The sequence below is a fragment of the Dasypus novemcinctus genome, chromosome 14 (genome assembly GCF_030445035.2).
Source record: "Dasypus novemcinctus isolate mDasNov1 chromosome 14, mDasNov1.1.hap2, whole genome shotgun sequence".
In the NCBI taxonomy this organism is placed as follows: domain Eukaryota; kingdom Metazoa; phylum Chordata; class Mammalia; order Cingulata; family Dasypodidae; genus Dasypus; species Dasypus novemcinctus.
In genome coordinates, this window is record NC_080686.1 from 48,081,386 (window position 1) to 48,099,649 (window position 18,264).

General features: G+C 37.9%; 1 protein-coding gene and 1 non-coding gene across 2 annotated transcripts in view; both read right to left on the reverse strand.

Moving 5' to 3' along the window:
- Positions 1-540, reverse strand: part of LOC101413052 (carbonic anhydrase 1) — a gene marked incomplete at its 5' end in the record, with an annotated part of 28,582 nt that extends 28,042 nt beyond the window's left edge. The window contains 1 exon segment of the mRNA XM_058276242.2: positions 375-540. Within this exon segment, the coding sequence (XP_058132225.1) occupies positions 375-540 (166 nt within the window).
- A 16,589-nt stretch (positions 541-17,129) lies between these two features.
- Positions 17,130-17,290, reverse strand: LOC111759507 (U1 spliceosomal RNA). The gene has a single exon (XR_002793472.2). It is a non-coding gene; the product is annotated as a U1 spliceosomal RNA (small nuclear RNA).
- Between the last annotated feature and the right edge of the window lie 974 nt (positions 17,291-18,264).

Here is an 18,264-nt window from a genome sequence, read left to right on the forward strand (position 1 = left end):
ATTAGAAAATATTTGCCTTTTCTGTTTTTATATTCATTATGATTGGTTTATCAGTCCTTTTGTGAAAAATACTCTTTATTTAGAGTGAAGTGAATATAAAGATGCTGAAACCAAAAGAGAGGGGATGGTGTCATTTAGAAGGAAAAGGAGTGAAAAACAGAGCAGGAAGTTTCAAAAATCATCTTTATCACTTGGGAGTTTTTCACAAGTCCAAAATGCCTTACCAGATGGCAGCAATGTTACACCCACTCACCCACACACAAATAGACACACACACAAACACACACTCATGACTTATAATGGGTGTTTCTTGAGACTTTATTGTTTTAGTTTCCCCAGTAGACTCTAAGAAAAAAAATCAGAAGATCAATCACCGGATTGATTATCAATATATTTAAAATTTACAAGGGATGAATGCCCTACCTTGATAATTTCTTTGGCAGTGGTTGGATTGTAGGAGGCACTGATGGGTTTTAGAGAGGTGTTATGTCTGGTTTCACTGGTTTTAATGTTGATGGGAGATTGGTTAGTTCCATTAGGGATGGATTACAGTCTGTCCCCGTGTTCAAGACATACCAAAACAAACATTTGTGTACAATCAAAACTTGACCAAAGACTTGATTCTAAGTTTTATGTGTATAGTTACCTGGTTTTCTATTAGATAAGGGTTTATTCAGGTATCTTAAATACAGTTTGTTTAGCTTAATGAAAATTCACTGTTTAAGGATGCTCCTTTTCTATATATACTAGAAAGCAGTATATTTGTCCACATGAGTAATATAGGATTATACTCATAGTTTATAGGATCTGATAATAAATATTTTCTTTTAGCAATAGATTTCTAATAAATATATTAGAATAGTATACATATGTGTATATATATAATCTTTAAAGCACATCAAGTAATTTTTTTTTTTGGCAAATACATTTTGTAGACAACCATACCAAAAAGCAGCTGCTGAGAACAAGTGCAAAGATATTATAATTATTCAAATCAGGCAATTTAAACATTAGCTGATGACTGTACAGTTATTTAAACACCCAATACCTCTTCTATTGGAAAAGGGAATAAGATATTATCCCTGGTTTATATGAACAGAAGAACTCTTACCATTTTTGCTGTCATATCCCCAGTCTGAACTTCTCATGATCTTCTACTTAGTTTTCTTTTTTTTCCTGAAAACAAAGATAATGTCTATAATTACTAACTGCAGTTATGCATGTAGGAGACATCTTAGACCACAACTTGGGCTTTTTTCATAGAAACTTTCCTGCCTTTAATATGTGACTATTTCATCATCTCTACCTATCAGGAAATGTACATATGAAAAAAAAATGTGTTGTTAAAAAAAAGTTCACAAGGGTCATGTCAGTTCCAATTGTTTTATTTTCTTATATTGCAAAAGAGAAATATCAAAATCTTAGTTTTTATAAAAGTAAACCCTTTTTCTCCCATGTTAGTAGAAGATATGACTGAATATTATCATATAAAATTATTTGGATTTCCTAAGTTAAAAATGACTGTACAGTTGATATATCCATTTCCCCTTTGCCGGATACTTAAGCAAAATTAGCAACAATAATTTAATAAGGACTACAATTTGCATGTTTAAAGACTCATCTAAACTAGAATCATGATATTATTTCAAAATCAGATAAAGAAATTCATTACTAATGGTCTGTGATGTGCATTATTCAGACTGATACATTTCAATAGACACACTTGAGCTAAGAATAAAGTCCTTCATTTTGGAGCAATAGTAGAATTTATGAGTAGAGAATATTTCATTCATGTTGAAATTAAGTAAGGCCTAATATTTATTTTATATCCTGAATAGGTCTACTGGAATAATAGCCCAGCTTTTATATAGTGCTGTGGAATTTAATAAGTGCTTCAACGTTATGTTATTTCAACACCACACAAAAAATCCTATAAAATAAGAATTATCATTTTGTAGTTGAGAGAGGTTGAGGGATTTTACCACAACTAGTGAAAAGCCAAAAAGCCAAACTTCAATCTTCAAGCCCAATTGCTTTCTTCACTGCACCTCCACAAATGTCACACTGGGTGAGCTATGAGGTCGATGACTCTTTAATCCCCCTTCTATGCCCACAATGCTCTTAAGTCCAACATAAGCCTGGACCAAGGTGAGAATTACCACCTGTTGAGTGATGGAAAAGTCTACAGGGCTTTTCAGGGAGGCAAAGAAAAATGATTAAGATGTGTCAGAACCTGGCTTGGTCCACCTTTTCAAGGCTCTAAATGTGCTGAAAGGAAATACAACCAGAAGACAAGCTTCCACAGTCATGCTTTTTCATGCCAGTGCAGGCATACCTCCTTCTGCACTGTTGAATTGTCTGAGTTGCCTGGGCTTCCTGAAGGAAGAGGGAGGATCAGGAACACTTTTTGGCAAAGCTGACTGGATACATATGGTTTGTTTCTTTTTGGGCTCGTATGGTGAGTGGACATAGCTCATGAATAAACCTCCACAGAGTGGAAAGAATTCCAACCATCTGTTTCATGGGTTTATTAGTGAGAAGAAATCACTTAAAAGGGAACTCTTTTTTAAGGTAACATTTATCGAGGGCCCATTATGTATCAAATGCTGTGCTAAGACTCAGCATGCATTATTTCCTTTAATTTCTCAAGAGCCAATTTAGGCCTTAAAATCTGTGTTTTCTTATGAAGAAATTGAGGCTTAGTTTGGTAAAGATACCACCTCAGGATTGCATAGCTTGTAAGTGGCTGTTGACATCTCACAGTTAAGTGTGGAAACGCATGTTTATCTAATTCCAAACTTTGTATTCTTTCTTAACCTTTACCAGTAGTGACTACCACTGTCAGCTAATGCCCATTGAGCCCCACTTGGTTCTACTTTCTGGAAGATCGGATTAGTTGACCTAGTCTGGTCTGACTCAAGATAACCAACAGTCAGGTTTGGTCAAAGGACTGATTTCATTCCAGACTCCTGGTGTCAAGGTTGCCCAGAAGCTCTAGGAGTGAGAATAGCAGGGTAGTCTTTGTCAGGTAATTTATCCTTAATATATGATACTTTGTTGGAAGAAATTTTAAATTTAATTACTATATTAACGAATATATTTGAAAAAAAGATAATCTCGTTTTCATTACATGATTATATGCTGATTTTTTTTTAAGGTTTTTATTTATTTCTCTCCCCACCCCCTGTTGTCTGCTCTCTTGTGTCCATTTGCTGTGTGTTCTTCTGTGTCTGCTTGCATTCTCGTCAGTGGCATGGGAATCTTCGTCTCTTTTTTGTTGTGTCATCTTGCTGCATCTGCTCTCTGTGTGTGTGGCACCACTCCTGGGTGAGCTGTGGTTTTTTCCCAGGGGCGCACTCCTTGCGTGTGGGGCTCCCCTCTGCGGGGTACACCCCTGCATGGCACAGCACTCCTTGCTCGTGGCAGCATTGAGCATGGACCAGCTTACCACACGGGCCAGGAGGTCCTGGGTACTGAACCCTGGACTTCCTATATGGGAAGTGGATGCTGTATTAGTTGAGCCACATCTGCTTCCCGATTACATGCTGATTTATCATATAAATATTTTAACATTCATATGGGATGGTAATTCATTTAAAGTTTTAGGCACAGAATTACTTTGAACCCTAACCACTATGACCCTACTTCATGGAGTACCCCACAAGCAGAAAGTTATAGAGAGAAAGGAAGTACAATTTAATGAGCACTTATGATTTAGGCCCTGCCGCCTATCCCTTTTACCTTTATTCCTCCTCCTCCCTTCACAAACTTTGCCTCTTTCAACTTAGTATCTATGCTAAATCCAGATGTTTCATTTTTGTACTCACTTCACTTTCACCTTCAGTGACCTCCCAGTGTATTTTCCCAAGGCTGTAATCTTTGGACTACTCTAGCATACCAAAAAGAAATTCAATTCATAACAGCCTCTGCTCTTCTAAACTGACAGTTTATCCCCGAGGCCATCAGTATGGGAGCACATATTGAAGAAGGTTTTTTGTTTTCCCTAAAAGAATATTCTGAATAAATCCTTATATACTTGAAACTGATACTTGAAAATCTGTTTTTTTTTAAAGTAATGCCCAAATACATAAATAATTTTGATAGGTAATTCATAGAAAAAAGTATCAAGAATGCTAAAAGATGTAATATTATTGAGGAGAACTATTTCACAGTATACTCAAGCTAGGGGATGGTGGCAGGCTAGAAAAGAGCATTGTTAATTGAATGATTTCTATCTGTCAGGTTCTTAAAGATAATGATCACCTCCCATCATATAGTAGACCTAGAAGTTAGTCACCCCCAATTTAAAGATGAAATAACAGAGGCTCAGAAAATTCAGGGTTCAGAGCCATCATTGGAATCCATTTCTGGTTACCTACAATGACAGGTCTATCAAATATTTGCTTTAAAGTTAATTAATAGCCATTACATCTATTTATTGAGTTACGTTAATTAACTTTATCTGACTTTATCTTTAAAAAAAAACAAAAAACTGTGGCATTCCCATAAGGATTAAGAAAACATGTAGTCAGCCAACTTTTAAATTATTTTTAAAACGTTAGCATTTCTTATTTTAACTTTTTACCTTCTAGGCCCTTCGGTGAATATTGTTCTCTGATTTCTACTTTAATATTTTATATATTAATAATCTATATTATATATATATATTCACCTCTTATGGAGGCAAATTAATTATGATGCATTTCAAATTTAAATATATAATTAAAAAGTAATTCTTTGCTATAGAAGGAACTAGAAGTAGGAAAGAGTGTTTTGCCTACTTGTTCTAAAGATCTACTAAATGCCAATGAAAAGAAAAATGTCCCCCTTGGTATGGCCAAATTCCATAAGGTAAGAGCTGTTCTCTAATGCTCAGAATGCCACAAGGATAAGTGGCTTCCCTGGAATCCAGATTTTCCCTAAAATAAGAGAAAATACATAGTGAAATTCATGTTGCATTTTTTACTATCAAACTTGACATGACTCTCACTATTCCCTAACTCCTCTGCCCTATCAGAAATGGTATTGTTTGGGGGTGGCAAGATAAATCTTATTTCCAGTGGAGGAGTGGGCTGTGGAAAATGATATTAGCCTGGATATTTCTGAATGAAGAAAACTAGCCTTCTGATTAATTGATTTAAATGGCAGGAAGGCTTTTCTGGTCATCACAGCTATCATTTCCCTCAAATTGGTCTTTCTCTTCATTCATAACAAAGACCTGCTTAGCAACTTTATTTTTTCCAGTGGATGTTTTTGACTCCATCCATGCTGAGCTTGTGCCATTTCAAGACCTTTGAACTCGCTGTCCCCTCTGGCTGGATTGCTCCATATTCAGATCTTTGCATGGACTGAAATACCAACTCCTCAGAGATGTCTTTCCTAACCTCTACATCTCACATACCCCCCTATTCCCAGTCACTATATCATCTGTCATTTCTTTCATAGCAATCTTTGTATTCTGAAATTATTCTGTTTGCATTCTGAAATCAATTTTTCACTTGCTTAATGTCTATAACCTTCTCTAAAATGGCACGTCCATGAAAATACGCCCTTGACCATTTTTTTTCACCGTGGTGTCCACTATACCTATAACATGTCTGGAAAACATGGTGCTTGATATTTTGTGGAGAGAATGGTTAAATGGTGGTCTTTCACTTTGACTATCGTATTCTTATAAAAACTTGCAAGGGCAAAATGCTCAGCAGGGGCTGTGCCTATCCAAACGTATTGGTTTGGACCCAGAAATGTGTAGCACTTTGATATTTGGGCATGCAGATGAGCTTTGCTAGAGGTGAACTCATGTTTGTATATGGTACTAAGAAAAAGGAGCTTTTCCCCTTTCAGTTCTATAAAAGGGGGGAATGAAATGACTAGTCTGTGTCTGTCAGACATTGTGTGGTGAGTAAGAATCTTGGTCTTTATAAATGACTTTTAAATGGAGTTTGAAATTTTGACATACAAATTTAAAAAAAACACAACTCTTATGACTTGTAGTACTATCAATAAGAAGAATATCATTCAACTTTATATTATCTAGCATAGAACATCTTATTTTTGGAGGCAATTTCTCAATCCACTAAGGAATTATTTTTATTAACAACTAAGTCAATTCAGATAACTATTTTAATCCACAACGTAGATGCAGTCAACATTTCTTATAATTTAATGCATTTGAAAACATTAAATTTTAACTATATCTAGTTGACTGCTATGCCTATTGAAATTACTGGTTCAAAAGATATCGAATGCTCTTTTGAATGAGAATACAGGCAAGTGAACTTTTAAGCCAATGACTAGACTAATCTAACTATTAGTAGTAGCCAGTCTCTTCTATGGGATGAATCATTAACCGGGGCAGGCTAATTGTACCACCTTAATATTTATCTTTAAAACTGAGAAAATACAATTTTTATCTTGTCTCCTATAACTGATTGGGGAATTAATGTGCCTTTCTTAATAATAACACATGACGTTATTAAGCAACATTTTGCATCTAAAAATAAAATAGCATGCACAATGCTTTGTAAACTGTAAAATACTGCACAAATGTAAAAGGTCAACTTGCATCTAAAAAAAAAGACTTCCGACTTTAACTCTTGAGTAGATAGATGATTGTGTAAAAAAAAAGTTCAAGTGATTGCCTGTGGCCTGAAATTCAAACAATTGCATAACAGAAATCTGCCTGTTGCAGATTAAACTAAATCCCATATGTAAATTTGAAAGGAGATAAATTCTCAAGCATAAATACTAAGGGAGATGAAGGTCAGTCATATTCGTCACCTTGTCATAACATCTTTCAAGCAGCATTTTTTTGCGGGGGAGGGGGGTTCTTTACCTAAAAGAGATCCTAGATTTTGAAATATCATTTTTGCTGACTCCTCTAATAACTTTGTTTGCTCTCAAACCCTTTCATCAAAGACTAGATTTCTTGCAATTGTATGTATCATTTCTTAATGCAGTGATTTTGAATGTATACTCTGCAGACCACCTATCTTAGGTTCAACTGGGAGTGGATATGAAAATGCACATATGTGTGTGTCTTATTCAATGCTTTAATTAAAAAAAATCTAATTAATTTGAATGGATAACAAACATCAGTCTCCTTTGGTGAATATTGGTAGCCTTGTAAAAGGTACCTGGAACTATATGTTTCTACCCCCACAACCTAATTACCCCCAACCTAAAACATACTGATACGTTTCAGTCAAAAGAAATCCTGGACAAAATTCCCCACTGTGCCTACATACTGGCAAGTAGGCATAAAGTTTTAGGATTTGTTGTGCTTCAGGAGGTCTAGCTGTAAGTGAGGTTCACCGACCAGCACCCTGCAGGAAGGCTCACTCCAAAGTAGCTTCAGGCCCATCAGGACTGGCGAGCTTGTTCCTCCGCCAGGCGGCTAAGTCCAGGGAGGCCCTAGAATCACTACCCCATGGCATGGAGGTGAGCTTGCTCCGTCATATACCTTGTTCATGCAAGAGCTGTGGGGCCTGCAAATTTTTCCTTGCCAGCCACCACTAATTTCATACATACACAATTATTTCTAACATCTTTTAAGGTAAATAAACTTTCTGGTGTTGATTCAGCTGTTAATTTGCTAAGCAGCTGCTTATAAAAATAATAGGTCGTGATCATATAATTTAATATAATAAAATAATATAAGCATGTATAAAATATAATGTAATATTAGAACAAGCATAAGATAAACATTAGATTTTGTGAACAAATACATAATTTACACTGAAGAAACATAAAATAATATTACATCTATCAAGTCAAAATCACTGCATGTGACGCCTGGGAAATTGTACTTTTAAAAATGTTTCCGGGTGATGTTTTAAAACACATTTGGATACTTCTACAAACACTTTTCTTCATCCTTTAACTTCATCTTTCTGACATGCCTCCTCCTTGAGGAAGAACACTGAATATAAGCGGCCATTTAAAAAAATAAACTGCTTTATTAAATTAGTCATTTATTTTCCTCTTAAATTTTCTAAAGCTCCTTTTAATGCTTTTTCTGGTACCCAATCCCAGAGATCTTTTTTTTTGGAATGATCATGCTAAATGCAGATGGTATCATGCAGTGATAAAGAACATGGAGTGCTCAAGTCAGAATCACGATTAAGTAAAGACAGGTACAAAAACCAAATGGCTTTTAGAAGAGGATATAACCTTTGTGTGGAAGATTTTCATTATAACTCTTAACTGATTCTTGTTCATGGTGGCTCTCTCAAAGAAAAGTGGCAAGATCTCTCTTTGAACCAGTAGTTTATAGAAAGGCTCTCTTTCCAAGGGCAGAGTGCACAGGAAAAATCCTCTTCGGTGATTTCAAAGGATACCCTATAAATGCAGGTACAATAGAGGTGACGTAAAAGCTGCAATGCTCCTTCAGTCTCTAGAGACTTTCTTATGCTACACAGTCACTTTCAGGTGTTAGCACCTGCTATCAAAATTTCCATCTGACTACCCCAATTTCTCTGAGTAATGTTACTTTATTGTGAAGCTTTGTTAATAGTAATGCTCCCTTTGAAAGTTTTTTTGTTTGTTTGTTTGTTTTTGTAGAAGAACTAGAGGTAAAGACACATAGCAGATGCCCAGTAAGAGATAGATATTAGTTTTTACTGACTGTACTACTAATAATGGAAAACAGAGTGGGTTGCCATTAAACAGGATGGGAAGTTAAGTGCAGCTAGGAGTGGAGAAGTGTTCAGGGCTTTGTCAGAGCTTCCAAGACTTTGACTGATGAATCATATTGACAAATCAGCCTTGAAACTATAGGGTCTAATCCTCCCATTAGAAAAGGTTGAGGAATAATCAGGGGCTTTTTAAGGAAGAAATTATTTCGTTTAGAATAGCCCTATAAAAAGGAGGATTTTACTCACTTGACGTTTATCCACATGACCTTTATATACTTTTTAACAAGCCTGTGAGCTGGGAAAAACAAATATCAGTATCCATTTCAAAATGAAAAAAGAGGCTTTCACTGATGAGGAAATAAAGCCACTTGTCCAAAGTCAGATGAACAGTAAGTGCTAGAATGTCAGGTCTTCAAACTCTGTGTCAAAGGAGTTTTCCACTGTAACAAATTATAAAATCAAACTAAAACATCTTCATGTATGTATTTCACCACAATTTACTTCATAATTAGTAGAATTCAATAATATGGTAAACTAATACCTTGAAATGGTCGTTATCATTTCCCTAAACCATAAGGCATACCCCATGTGATGGTTAGGCTAATGTGTCAACTTGACCAGGTAATGGTGCCCAGCTGTCTGGTCAAGCAAGCACTGGGCTAATTGTAATACAAGGACATCTCATGGACTTAATCATAAGTGAGTTGGTTGCATAGATGGCTGATTACATTGACAGTCAACTAAGGAGATTACCGTTAGCGAGGAGTGACGTCTCATCCAATCGGTTGAAGGCCTTAAAAGGGGAAGTGATTTCAGCAGAAAGAGAATTCCCCTCTTTACCTCAGACAGCCAGTGTCTCCTGGAAACTCATCAGGGACCTTCATCTGAGCCCCTGGTTTGTAGCCTGCCTTATGGAATTTGGATTTGTGCATCCCCACAGTCATGTGAGAGAATTTTATAAAATCTCATACTATTTACAACTATCGCCTGTCAGTTCTGTTCCTCTAGAGAACCCTGACTAATACATGCCATATTGTCAGCATAGGTAGGGGTCAGTTTGTCCTTGGGACCTGGGGATGGGATGGGGCCATCTCTCCCAGGCCTGCATGCTATGGCCTTTCCTATTGCCACAGCCCAGCTGGCCAGGCCCGAGGTGCTCTCCCTTGCGTTGCAATGAGGTTTATTCTGTGCCTACCTGTCTGTGTTCCTGCAGAGAAAACAAGCTACACATGATTGAAACTCCCTGGTTTGAGTGGAGCTGGTGAATACATAGCTCCTCATCACTACAAAATTTTATTTTATTTTTTCCAGTCCTGTGGGGAAGGAGAGGACCCTTTTATTTCTGGGACTGGAAGGAAAGAAAGGCAACTTTATATTTGGGTCCCTATAATGAAAAAGGACTTTTCTTTCAGAAATATATAACTCCCATTAAGGTGATCTATAGTGAGTCTGTATACATTTAGAGGGTTTGTCTAAGATGGGTTTGGCTCTGAGTAAATGAGGAATTTTAAGAACACAAAGCAATCTCTGATATAGAATAACTCTTCCTTCAGCAACAGCCCTCATAGAAAGCATGCATGGGGTGTTCTCCTTTGGTTCCTTAGGGATCCTTTAACTTCTGTACTCAGAAAACTTTGGAGAGGCTGCTTGGGCAACAGTTCCCAAGAAAGGCCCTCAATTACAGAACTACAGAGTTGAGTAAAGAGGTGCTGCGTGCAAACCTCCTTATTACATCCCCTTAGGCCCAGTTTATCTGGCCTCGTGGTGGACTTCCTTAATATGCAATACTTGGACGTTGCAATGAGAGTCCTAAATCCTTTAAGACTGTTCCAGGCTCTGCCTTTAACTAGTTGGTAAAGTTCCACATAGCCTTTGTGCAACTGCCTGAGGATTTCAAAATGAGGGGATGACATGTTGGCAAGTGGCTCAGTTTTCCATCATCACTCAGGAGGCAGCCGGAACCAGTCTGGTGAGAAAGAACTCCAGGAAAAACACCTCCCTAGGTTCATGTCAATAATGCTTTGAAAAGAGGAGGCCCAGAGAGTCCAAAGGAATCCTTAGGGGTCCTAGTGGCTAGGAACCAAGCTCCCGTTTGAATGAAATGCATGTGTGGACTTTCTAGAACAGTTGGGGCTGATTTTATGCAGTGATTTGATCTGGAGAAGATGAATTCCTGGCAATGTTATCAGTTCCTCTGGCTGGTCATTCCTAGGGGTGCTACCCAGCCAGGGTTTAAGTCTGAGGTTCTTACAATGGGGTCTTTTGTTGCTCTTGTCTTCTGCCCCAAGAGTTCTCAAAGGGTCCCCTGCAGAGCTGGATAGGATTTTACTGTGTGGTTGCTTGCAGCTGGCACTACCTATTCCTGCACTTTTCTATCTTAGATTTTTTTGGGTCAAGATTGGGTTTCTAGTCCTCCCCTCACTTCTGACACTACCCACACAGGGCCAACTTGTTTGCTGGTGAATATGATATAATTAGTAAAGATTGGTTGCTTCTTCCAAAGGAAAATTGGCAGTTAATATAGACACTTCTAGGGATGGGGCTGACTGTGTCATTTATTTTGGTTAATAGTTTTTTAATGTGCTTTGAAGAATCTCTTTAAATTTAAAATCAGAGTTGGCAAATAAAATATTGATTAAGGATTCAAGTCCCTAAGAAGTAGAGTCAAGTTGGAGTGATGGGGAAGAGATGGATCCTCTTTCAGCAGCAGCTAGGTATAATGAAGTTTGAAGGAAAGAAAGACAGGGTGTCTTTTATTAGATCAAATATTAGCAGCAATGTTCTGGCATGATGAACATGCCCTCTCTGTGAGACGAGCATGACGTCCACTCAAAAAGCAGCCAGTGGAGAGAGAAATGCCAACCATAATAGATGTGACCTTTTAGTGCCTTGGCCATTGGCATTGCTGGGGGTAATCCTAGATCACCCATTTTTCCATTTGGATGTAGCTGAGACTGACGGGGCAGGTGTTCTGCCTAAAGCAACTGATTTAAGACCAGCTTTCAGTCTCCTTCCTACTTGCCTCTTCCAAAGTGAGCTTGAGAATCCAGTTCTTTTCACTATCTCTGCAGAGGACCTAGAGATGAGGGCCAGAAATACTATTTGTTACTTGTAAGTCTGCTGTTGAACAAACGTAATGCTTGATAATAAATTGATGCACCATAGAGATTTTTAGTACTGATAGTAAATTCAGTAGGATTAAAATGCAGCTAATGTTGGAGGACTTGAACCACAATGTCTAGATGAAGCTAAATCAAGCACAACTTAATCCCTTCATCATAATACAAACAAGGAGCAAAACAAATGGTGCCATGGCAGTTGGGCACTGCCTCAGGCACCACAAATTCTGGTTGTTGATATTAGCTATGGGTTGCTTTTGTAACTCACAGTTACTAAACAATGCCATTGATGTCATCAGTCTGCCTCCTGAAACATCAAGGCTGCACCCAAATTATCCAGCCCAACTCCAGTGACTCACGGGTTCTTAGACTGTAAGAGTAGAGCTTGATAGCACTGAATGTACTTGTTTTAAGTGGTACTTGCAGAATCCTGCCTCTTACATATCTGTCCTCATCAAGGAAAATGTTTAAAACCAGTACAGGGAGCATGTCATGGTTACATCCTGGAGTGGTCAAGTATGAGTCCATCTTTTCTGGAAGCTGAACTCTGTCTCTTGGGCCCAGCTTGAATGTCCCCTTTACCTGTATGCCAGGTCTTGGTTCTGTCCTGGGCCACTTAGTAGAGCTTTGCTCTCTGGACCTCAGCCCCAGTTGTTCAGCCTGGACCCTGACCTTGCCTCTGAGTTGTAGGACCTTACATCATAGACACTGCCTGCTGTCCCCTCTGTGCCCAAGCTCCTGCTCTGCCCGTTCCCTACTGGCCAGCTCAGTCCAGCTTCTAGCCCAGGACCCTCTCTTCCTGCCCGGCCATCATGACCTGACACTGATCATTAGTTGAGTTCAAGTTCTGTGGCTGCTTGGATCAGAGGCTGAGAGTTTAGGCCTGGGAAGAATGCTACCTGGCAACAGAGGGTAGTGCAGGCAGACTTGGGGATGCTTGGGGGTGGAAGGATGTGAGCCACGAACAAACGGCATTGTGTGTTCTCCAGTGGTTATAAATTTGAGGAGAAACTTTTGGCCTAAATGGGAGAAAAGTGAAAGCAAGTAGAACATGACCTATAAATTAATTCTGTGCCACCCTGAAGACTAACACGATGCTATATACTTATAACTCGGGAATTCTTTGCATCTTGAGATTCTCACAATAATGTGAAAAATCATCCATGGATATTTTTATTTAAAACTTATTTAATCTTTTCGAATGGATAATATGTTTACTAGGTGCTAAGTGTAAAGTTATTAAAGGGTATATGATTTAAAAAAAAATCTCCCTCCCATCCTTTTGTCCCAGAGAGAAGCAAAATTATCAAATTATTTTGTACCACTCTAGAGGTATTGGATGCACACACATGAGAATAATTGGATTTATTAATTTTCTCCTTTTTATATAAATAGTATCATGCTGTACACACTTTTTTACCTGTGACTTTCCCCCTTTAATGTGTTTTCTTGGAATTTGGCCCATTTCAGTATATAAAGAACACTTTTGTTTTGGGGCTTTGCAATTTTCCATTGTATGGATTGCCATTGTTTATTTAGCCATTTCCCTATTGATTAGTATTTAGGTTGTCATTGTATACAATGTTGAGATTAATGGCACATTTCATTTGGCTGTAGAGAGGAGCACTATTGAACAAAGGAAAGGAGTCCGATAAATACACAGATTTCTGTTCTTTTCAGTGTGTGCTCACCTACACTTTACCTAGATTCTAATAACGATCCTGACAGGGAGGAAAAGGTAATCTACACTTTTTTTACGTTAGGGAAAAAAACATCTCAGGGAAGGTAAAATAAAACAAAAAATCTTGTTTAGACAATCTTTTGTATTGAGGTCTTTTAAAAAGAGATCTGCTTCCTCATGCATGTAAAAAGAAAAAGAAAGCAAATAGCTTATCGAGCAAGAAATAATTTAATGATGTTGTGTTATTGAGAGTAGATACAAGCTACATTCACCTGTGGAAGTGACTGAGAAAATAGAGGAGAGAGACTTTCTTCAAAGTTTGGGAACCGTTGTCTGATGTGTTGGCAGGGGGGGAGTTAGGGAGACTAGAGCAGTTTCATGTGTTGATGAATAGCTCTCCAAAATGCCTCTTCTGTTTAGTTTATGAAGAGAGAATGCAAATGCTCGGAGAATAGTAAAATTGAGAGCAAGTAATGCAACACACGAGGGCACTTAGACCAGTGATTTCTGGGGGAGGGAAACCATAACTGTGAATGAGGGCTTGACAGCACATGTGGTCCAGAAAGACAGAACCTGGTGCCCCATTTCCTTACCCTAACCTGTGCAATCAGAAGCAAATACTTTAGCCTCAGTGAGCCTGTTTCCTTATCTGCAAAATAGAAATAATAACACTGACCTTAAAGAGTTGTGAGGATCAGCAATGATACATATCAAGTGGCTGTGAAAGGTCCTCAGGAAATGGTAACTTTCTTATAATAATAATTATTGTTTTATGAGGTCATGTAGTTGAAGAGGTTTTATAAACTGTGAATTGATATATAAATGCAAGTTACTTTAATTGTAATTGTTTTCTAATATTTACCATTATTCACTATTTTTAGAATATGTTTTAGTAGGTGGATCCATATATTATATTCACTTTAGTGTTAAAAAGGTGTACTAAGCCATTATTTTTAGGAAATTAAAATTTTGAAGCTAATGTATCTGAAATAAATATTGATGCTCTTGGAAGTGTCTTCTCTTTTCCTGTTTGACTTCATTTAAAAACTAAATGTCTTCCTGCAGGATCAAATAACTGAAAACTTCCACTGGGATCAAGTATGGTTAATACCCTGAAATTGGGGAACAGAGCTGCTTTACAGAAAAGTAAGAGAATAAGGCATGTGAAAACAAAACAAAACAAAACACCCAAATTCCTCTTTGTGCATTAGAGGAAGAGAAAACAATACCTACAATTCTTTAAAAGCTTTGTAAACTATAAAGTCATACACAAATATAATTTATTACAGATTCTCAGTTGCTCATCTGAAATGCCTGGGGTCAAGTGTGTTTCTGAATTCAGAAGTTTTCAGATTTTATAAAAGCAATATAATGGAAATGTTTTGTAAGTAATGCCCTTAGTAGGGTCTGAGGAGCACCCTGGGATTTAGCACATTACTATTTCTGCAGCAAAAATTGTATGACTAGTCATACTAAGTGGGATAAATAAGGAGTAGAAACAGCTTCACATCAGTTCAGGTCAGGTTTTACCCACAAATAAGTTCAGGTCAAGGCAGGTCTGGTTTGTGCTCTGATTTTCAGATGTTTTTAGATTTCTGCACTGGAGGAAAGGGACAATGGATCTGGGTTTTCATTCCCCATTTCGAGAGGGTCAACACAAAGGTAAAGCTGGGTGGTAGGAGGACCTTCAGATCTAGACTCAGATAAGTCTCATACCTGCTCTACCACCTACTACTATGATGACATTGGGGAAGTTACCTGACCTCTGTAAGCCAGTTTCCTCATCTAGAAAATGGGGAGAAAATTCTAGCTTCACAACATTGTGGTGAAGGTTAATGAAAATGTATGCAAAGTGCCTGGTAAGCACAGCTATTTTCATTGTCTAGTGAAATAGAGTTAAATCTTTTTTATCCTTCCAGAATTTGAAGGTAGCTGGAGAAAGTGGCAAGAATTTTGTATAAGAATCCTAGGAAACATCTTAAATAAAAAGGACCTTAAATGAAATGGACTCTAAAATTTTCTCTCTGAGATTTACATTTATTGAAACCTGTTGGGCTAGACTAGGCAGCTCTGACTAAAGTCAGAGTCAAGAAGTTTCCAAAAGCCTTTGAAATGAAACTCCCAGGAGGGTAGAAAGAATCGACACAGTGGACTGGTCCCAATCTCAGCCTGGGGGAGAGGGCAGGGGAAACAGTAGTCAGTCCATGAGTAATTGAACATAGGAACCTGTCCCACCCAGTCATCTTGTGGTCAGGCTTTTCAGCTTGTGGGAGTGACTTTGTGAATTCATTCATTTATTCATTTAGCAATGATTTTGAACATTAGCTATGTGCTAAGTATAGTTCCATGAAAATATTCAAGAAGCATACCAACACAGCCCTATCTTCAGGGATATTGTAAGATAACTGCAGACTTAAGCAAGTAAACAACAAGCAAATCATTAAAAATTGTGATAAATTCTCTAAATGAATGAAAAATGTAAGGAATGAAGTAGCAAGTGGTAAGGGTAGAAATGGATTACTTTAGATTAGGCAGACAGAGAAAACATAGTAAAAGAAGTAATCTTTAAACTGTGCAAAGAGAAAATTGAGAGGAGGAGGGATGGCAGTGGTTGGGATGAAAGTACATGAGCTCTTTCTTCTGCCTGGAACTCTTCTTCCTGTAGCACCACATGGCTGGCTCTCTCTCATCATTCAGATTTCAGATCCAGTGCTATCTCCTCAGAAGGTTTCTGCCATAACTAAACTCAGCTTCTCCACTTCAGTCAATCACTTTCTACCCATGACCCTGATTTATTTCCTCAGAGCTTGTGTCACCATCTAAAATTAACTTGCTTATTTTTGCACTTGTATAGCACGTGCGTCTCCCTGTTTGAATGAATGCTTCATGAGAGCCCTGAACATCTTGTGCACTATCTGTAAGTGCCTAATTATTTGTTGAATGAATAAAGGGAAGAGACCACGCAGAAGTCCTAAGGTAAAAACAAGTTTGGTGCATTCTAGAAAACAAAATCAGGCCTTTGGATCTTGGGTAGATTGTCACACTATTGGCCCCCAGTGAATCCGGCTTCCTGGAATACACATTCTCATGTAGTCACCTCTCAAATAGATCCTGAGCTTGGACACACCACTTTCCTAGGACAATGTGACATAAGCAAACATAACCCAAACAAATGATAAGTGCTTGTTTAGAACACTGATGAATCATGAGACAAAAGGCAACCTGGTCTCACCTCCTTAAAACGAAAAACCACTTGGAAAGCAAGGCTCAGCCATCCCAGATGTCCCAATTCAACTCGGCCCCTAGTCGACCCTCTAGCTGAATAGTTGCTTGAGTGAGCCTAGGCAAAACCAGGAGAAAGTCTCCATCCCCAACTCAATCCACAGAATTGTGGGAAATAGTAAAGAGTTGTTTTAAGCCATAGAGTTTTTTGGGGTGGTTTGTTATGTAGCAAGAGAAGTGTAACAGAGCTAAAGCATGGTGAGCTAGGGGAAAAGTACTATGGGATGTGTTCAGAGAAATGGAGATGCTAACGATCATTCATAGCCTTACATGGGTACAGTTATTTTTTGTTAAAGACATTGGGAGATAATTAACAGGTTTGAAGGAGGGAAAGAATTTATGATCGAAGAGACAGGTTAGGAGGTTATTCCAGTTAACTATTTATTTTATTTTCTTTTTTATTAGTTTTACAGGGGAGAGTGCAAATGCTACCCACTACCACAAATTATGCAGTCGAGTTTTCTGCATTTGGGGAAATCACAGGGGGTCAGCACATCCAGAATGCAGTGGATAAGCCTCATCCTGGGAAAACCACCTTCGTGATCATGGTATCTCCCCTGCCAGGTAAGTATCCAGTTAACTATTAATTACTTAACTGCTTTCACTAATGGAATATGGCAGAAGAGACCCTGCACGGTTTCCAGGCCCAGGTCTTAAGAGACTGGAAGCTTTTACTTTCTTTCTTTAGGCGCATTCTCTTTTGGAGGCCTGAGCCTACATTTGAAAAGTTGATCTCTCTCTATTGGAGAGATCATGTTTTGAGAGGCCCTGAGTCACAGAGTATTCCAGATTCAAGGGGAAGAGACATAAACCCCATTTCTCCATGGGAAGAGTTCCAGTCTGCCATAAGGCCTTCCCATATAATCTCTTAATCCTTACAATAACACTATGAAGTTGATATTATAGTTTTATGGGCTATATAACGTTATTCAAGCTTAGTGTTAGAGATAGTATTTAACTTATAGCTGCTTAATTCCAAAAGCAGACTTTTTCCACCTTATAAGGTATTGGATGGATTCTGGATTTCCTATATATGAGAACTTTGGTGGCAGAGAGAAAGGGGGTAGGGGAGAGAAGTTGTGTTAATGCTAAGGAGAAGATAAGAAGAAAGGAAGGGATAAACTAGGAAAGCAGGTCTTTCTTTTAACCACCCCTTTCCCAAAGCTATACCCCATTCCAAGCAGTGAGACCATCAGGGATGTCCCTTACTAAGTATAATTTCTGAAAAACATACCTATTCTTTCCAAACCTAAGTTTTCCCGTACTTACTACTATTTCAAATCCCCTTAACAGGGAAAAAAAATCATTGAAGCATTCCCCTTAACCAGGAAAAAACCACTGAAGCATTTTGTAATAGTTAATAGCTAAATATTGGAAATAACTTAAATGTCAACCAACAGGAGAGTGAAAAATTACATTGTGGCATAGTCATACAGTAGAATACAATGCAGCAGATAAAAGTAATGAAACAACTAAATGTAACAATATAGAAAAATCCCCAAAACATAATTGAGCAAAAAATTAACAAATTGAAGTATAATATCAA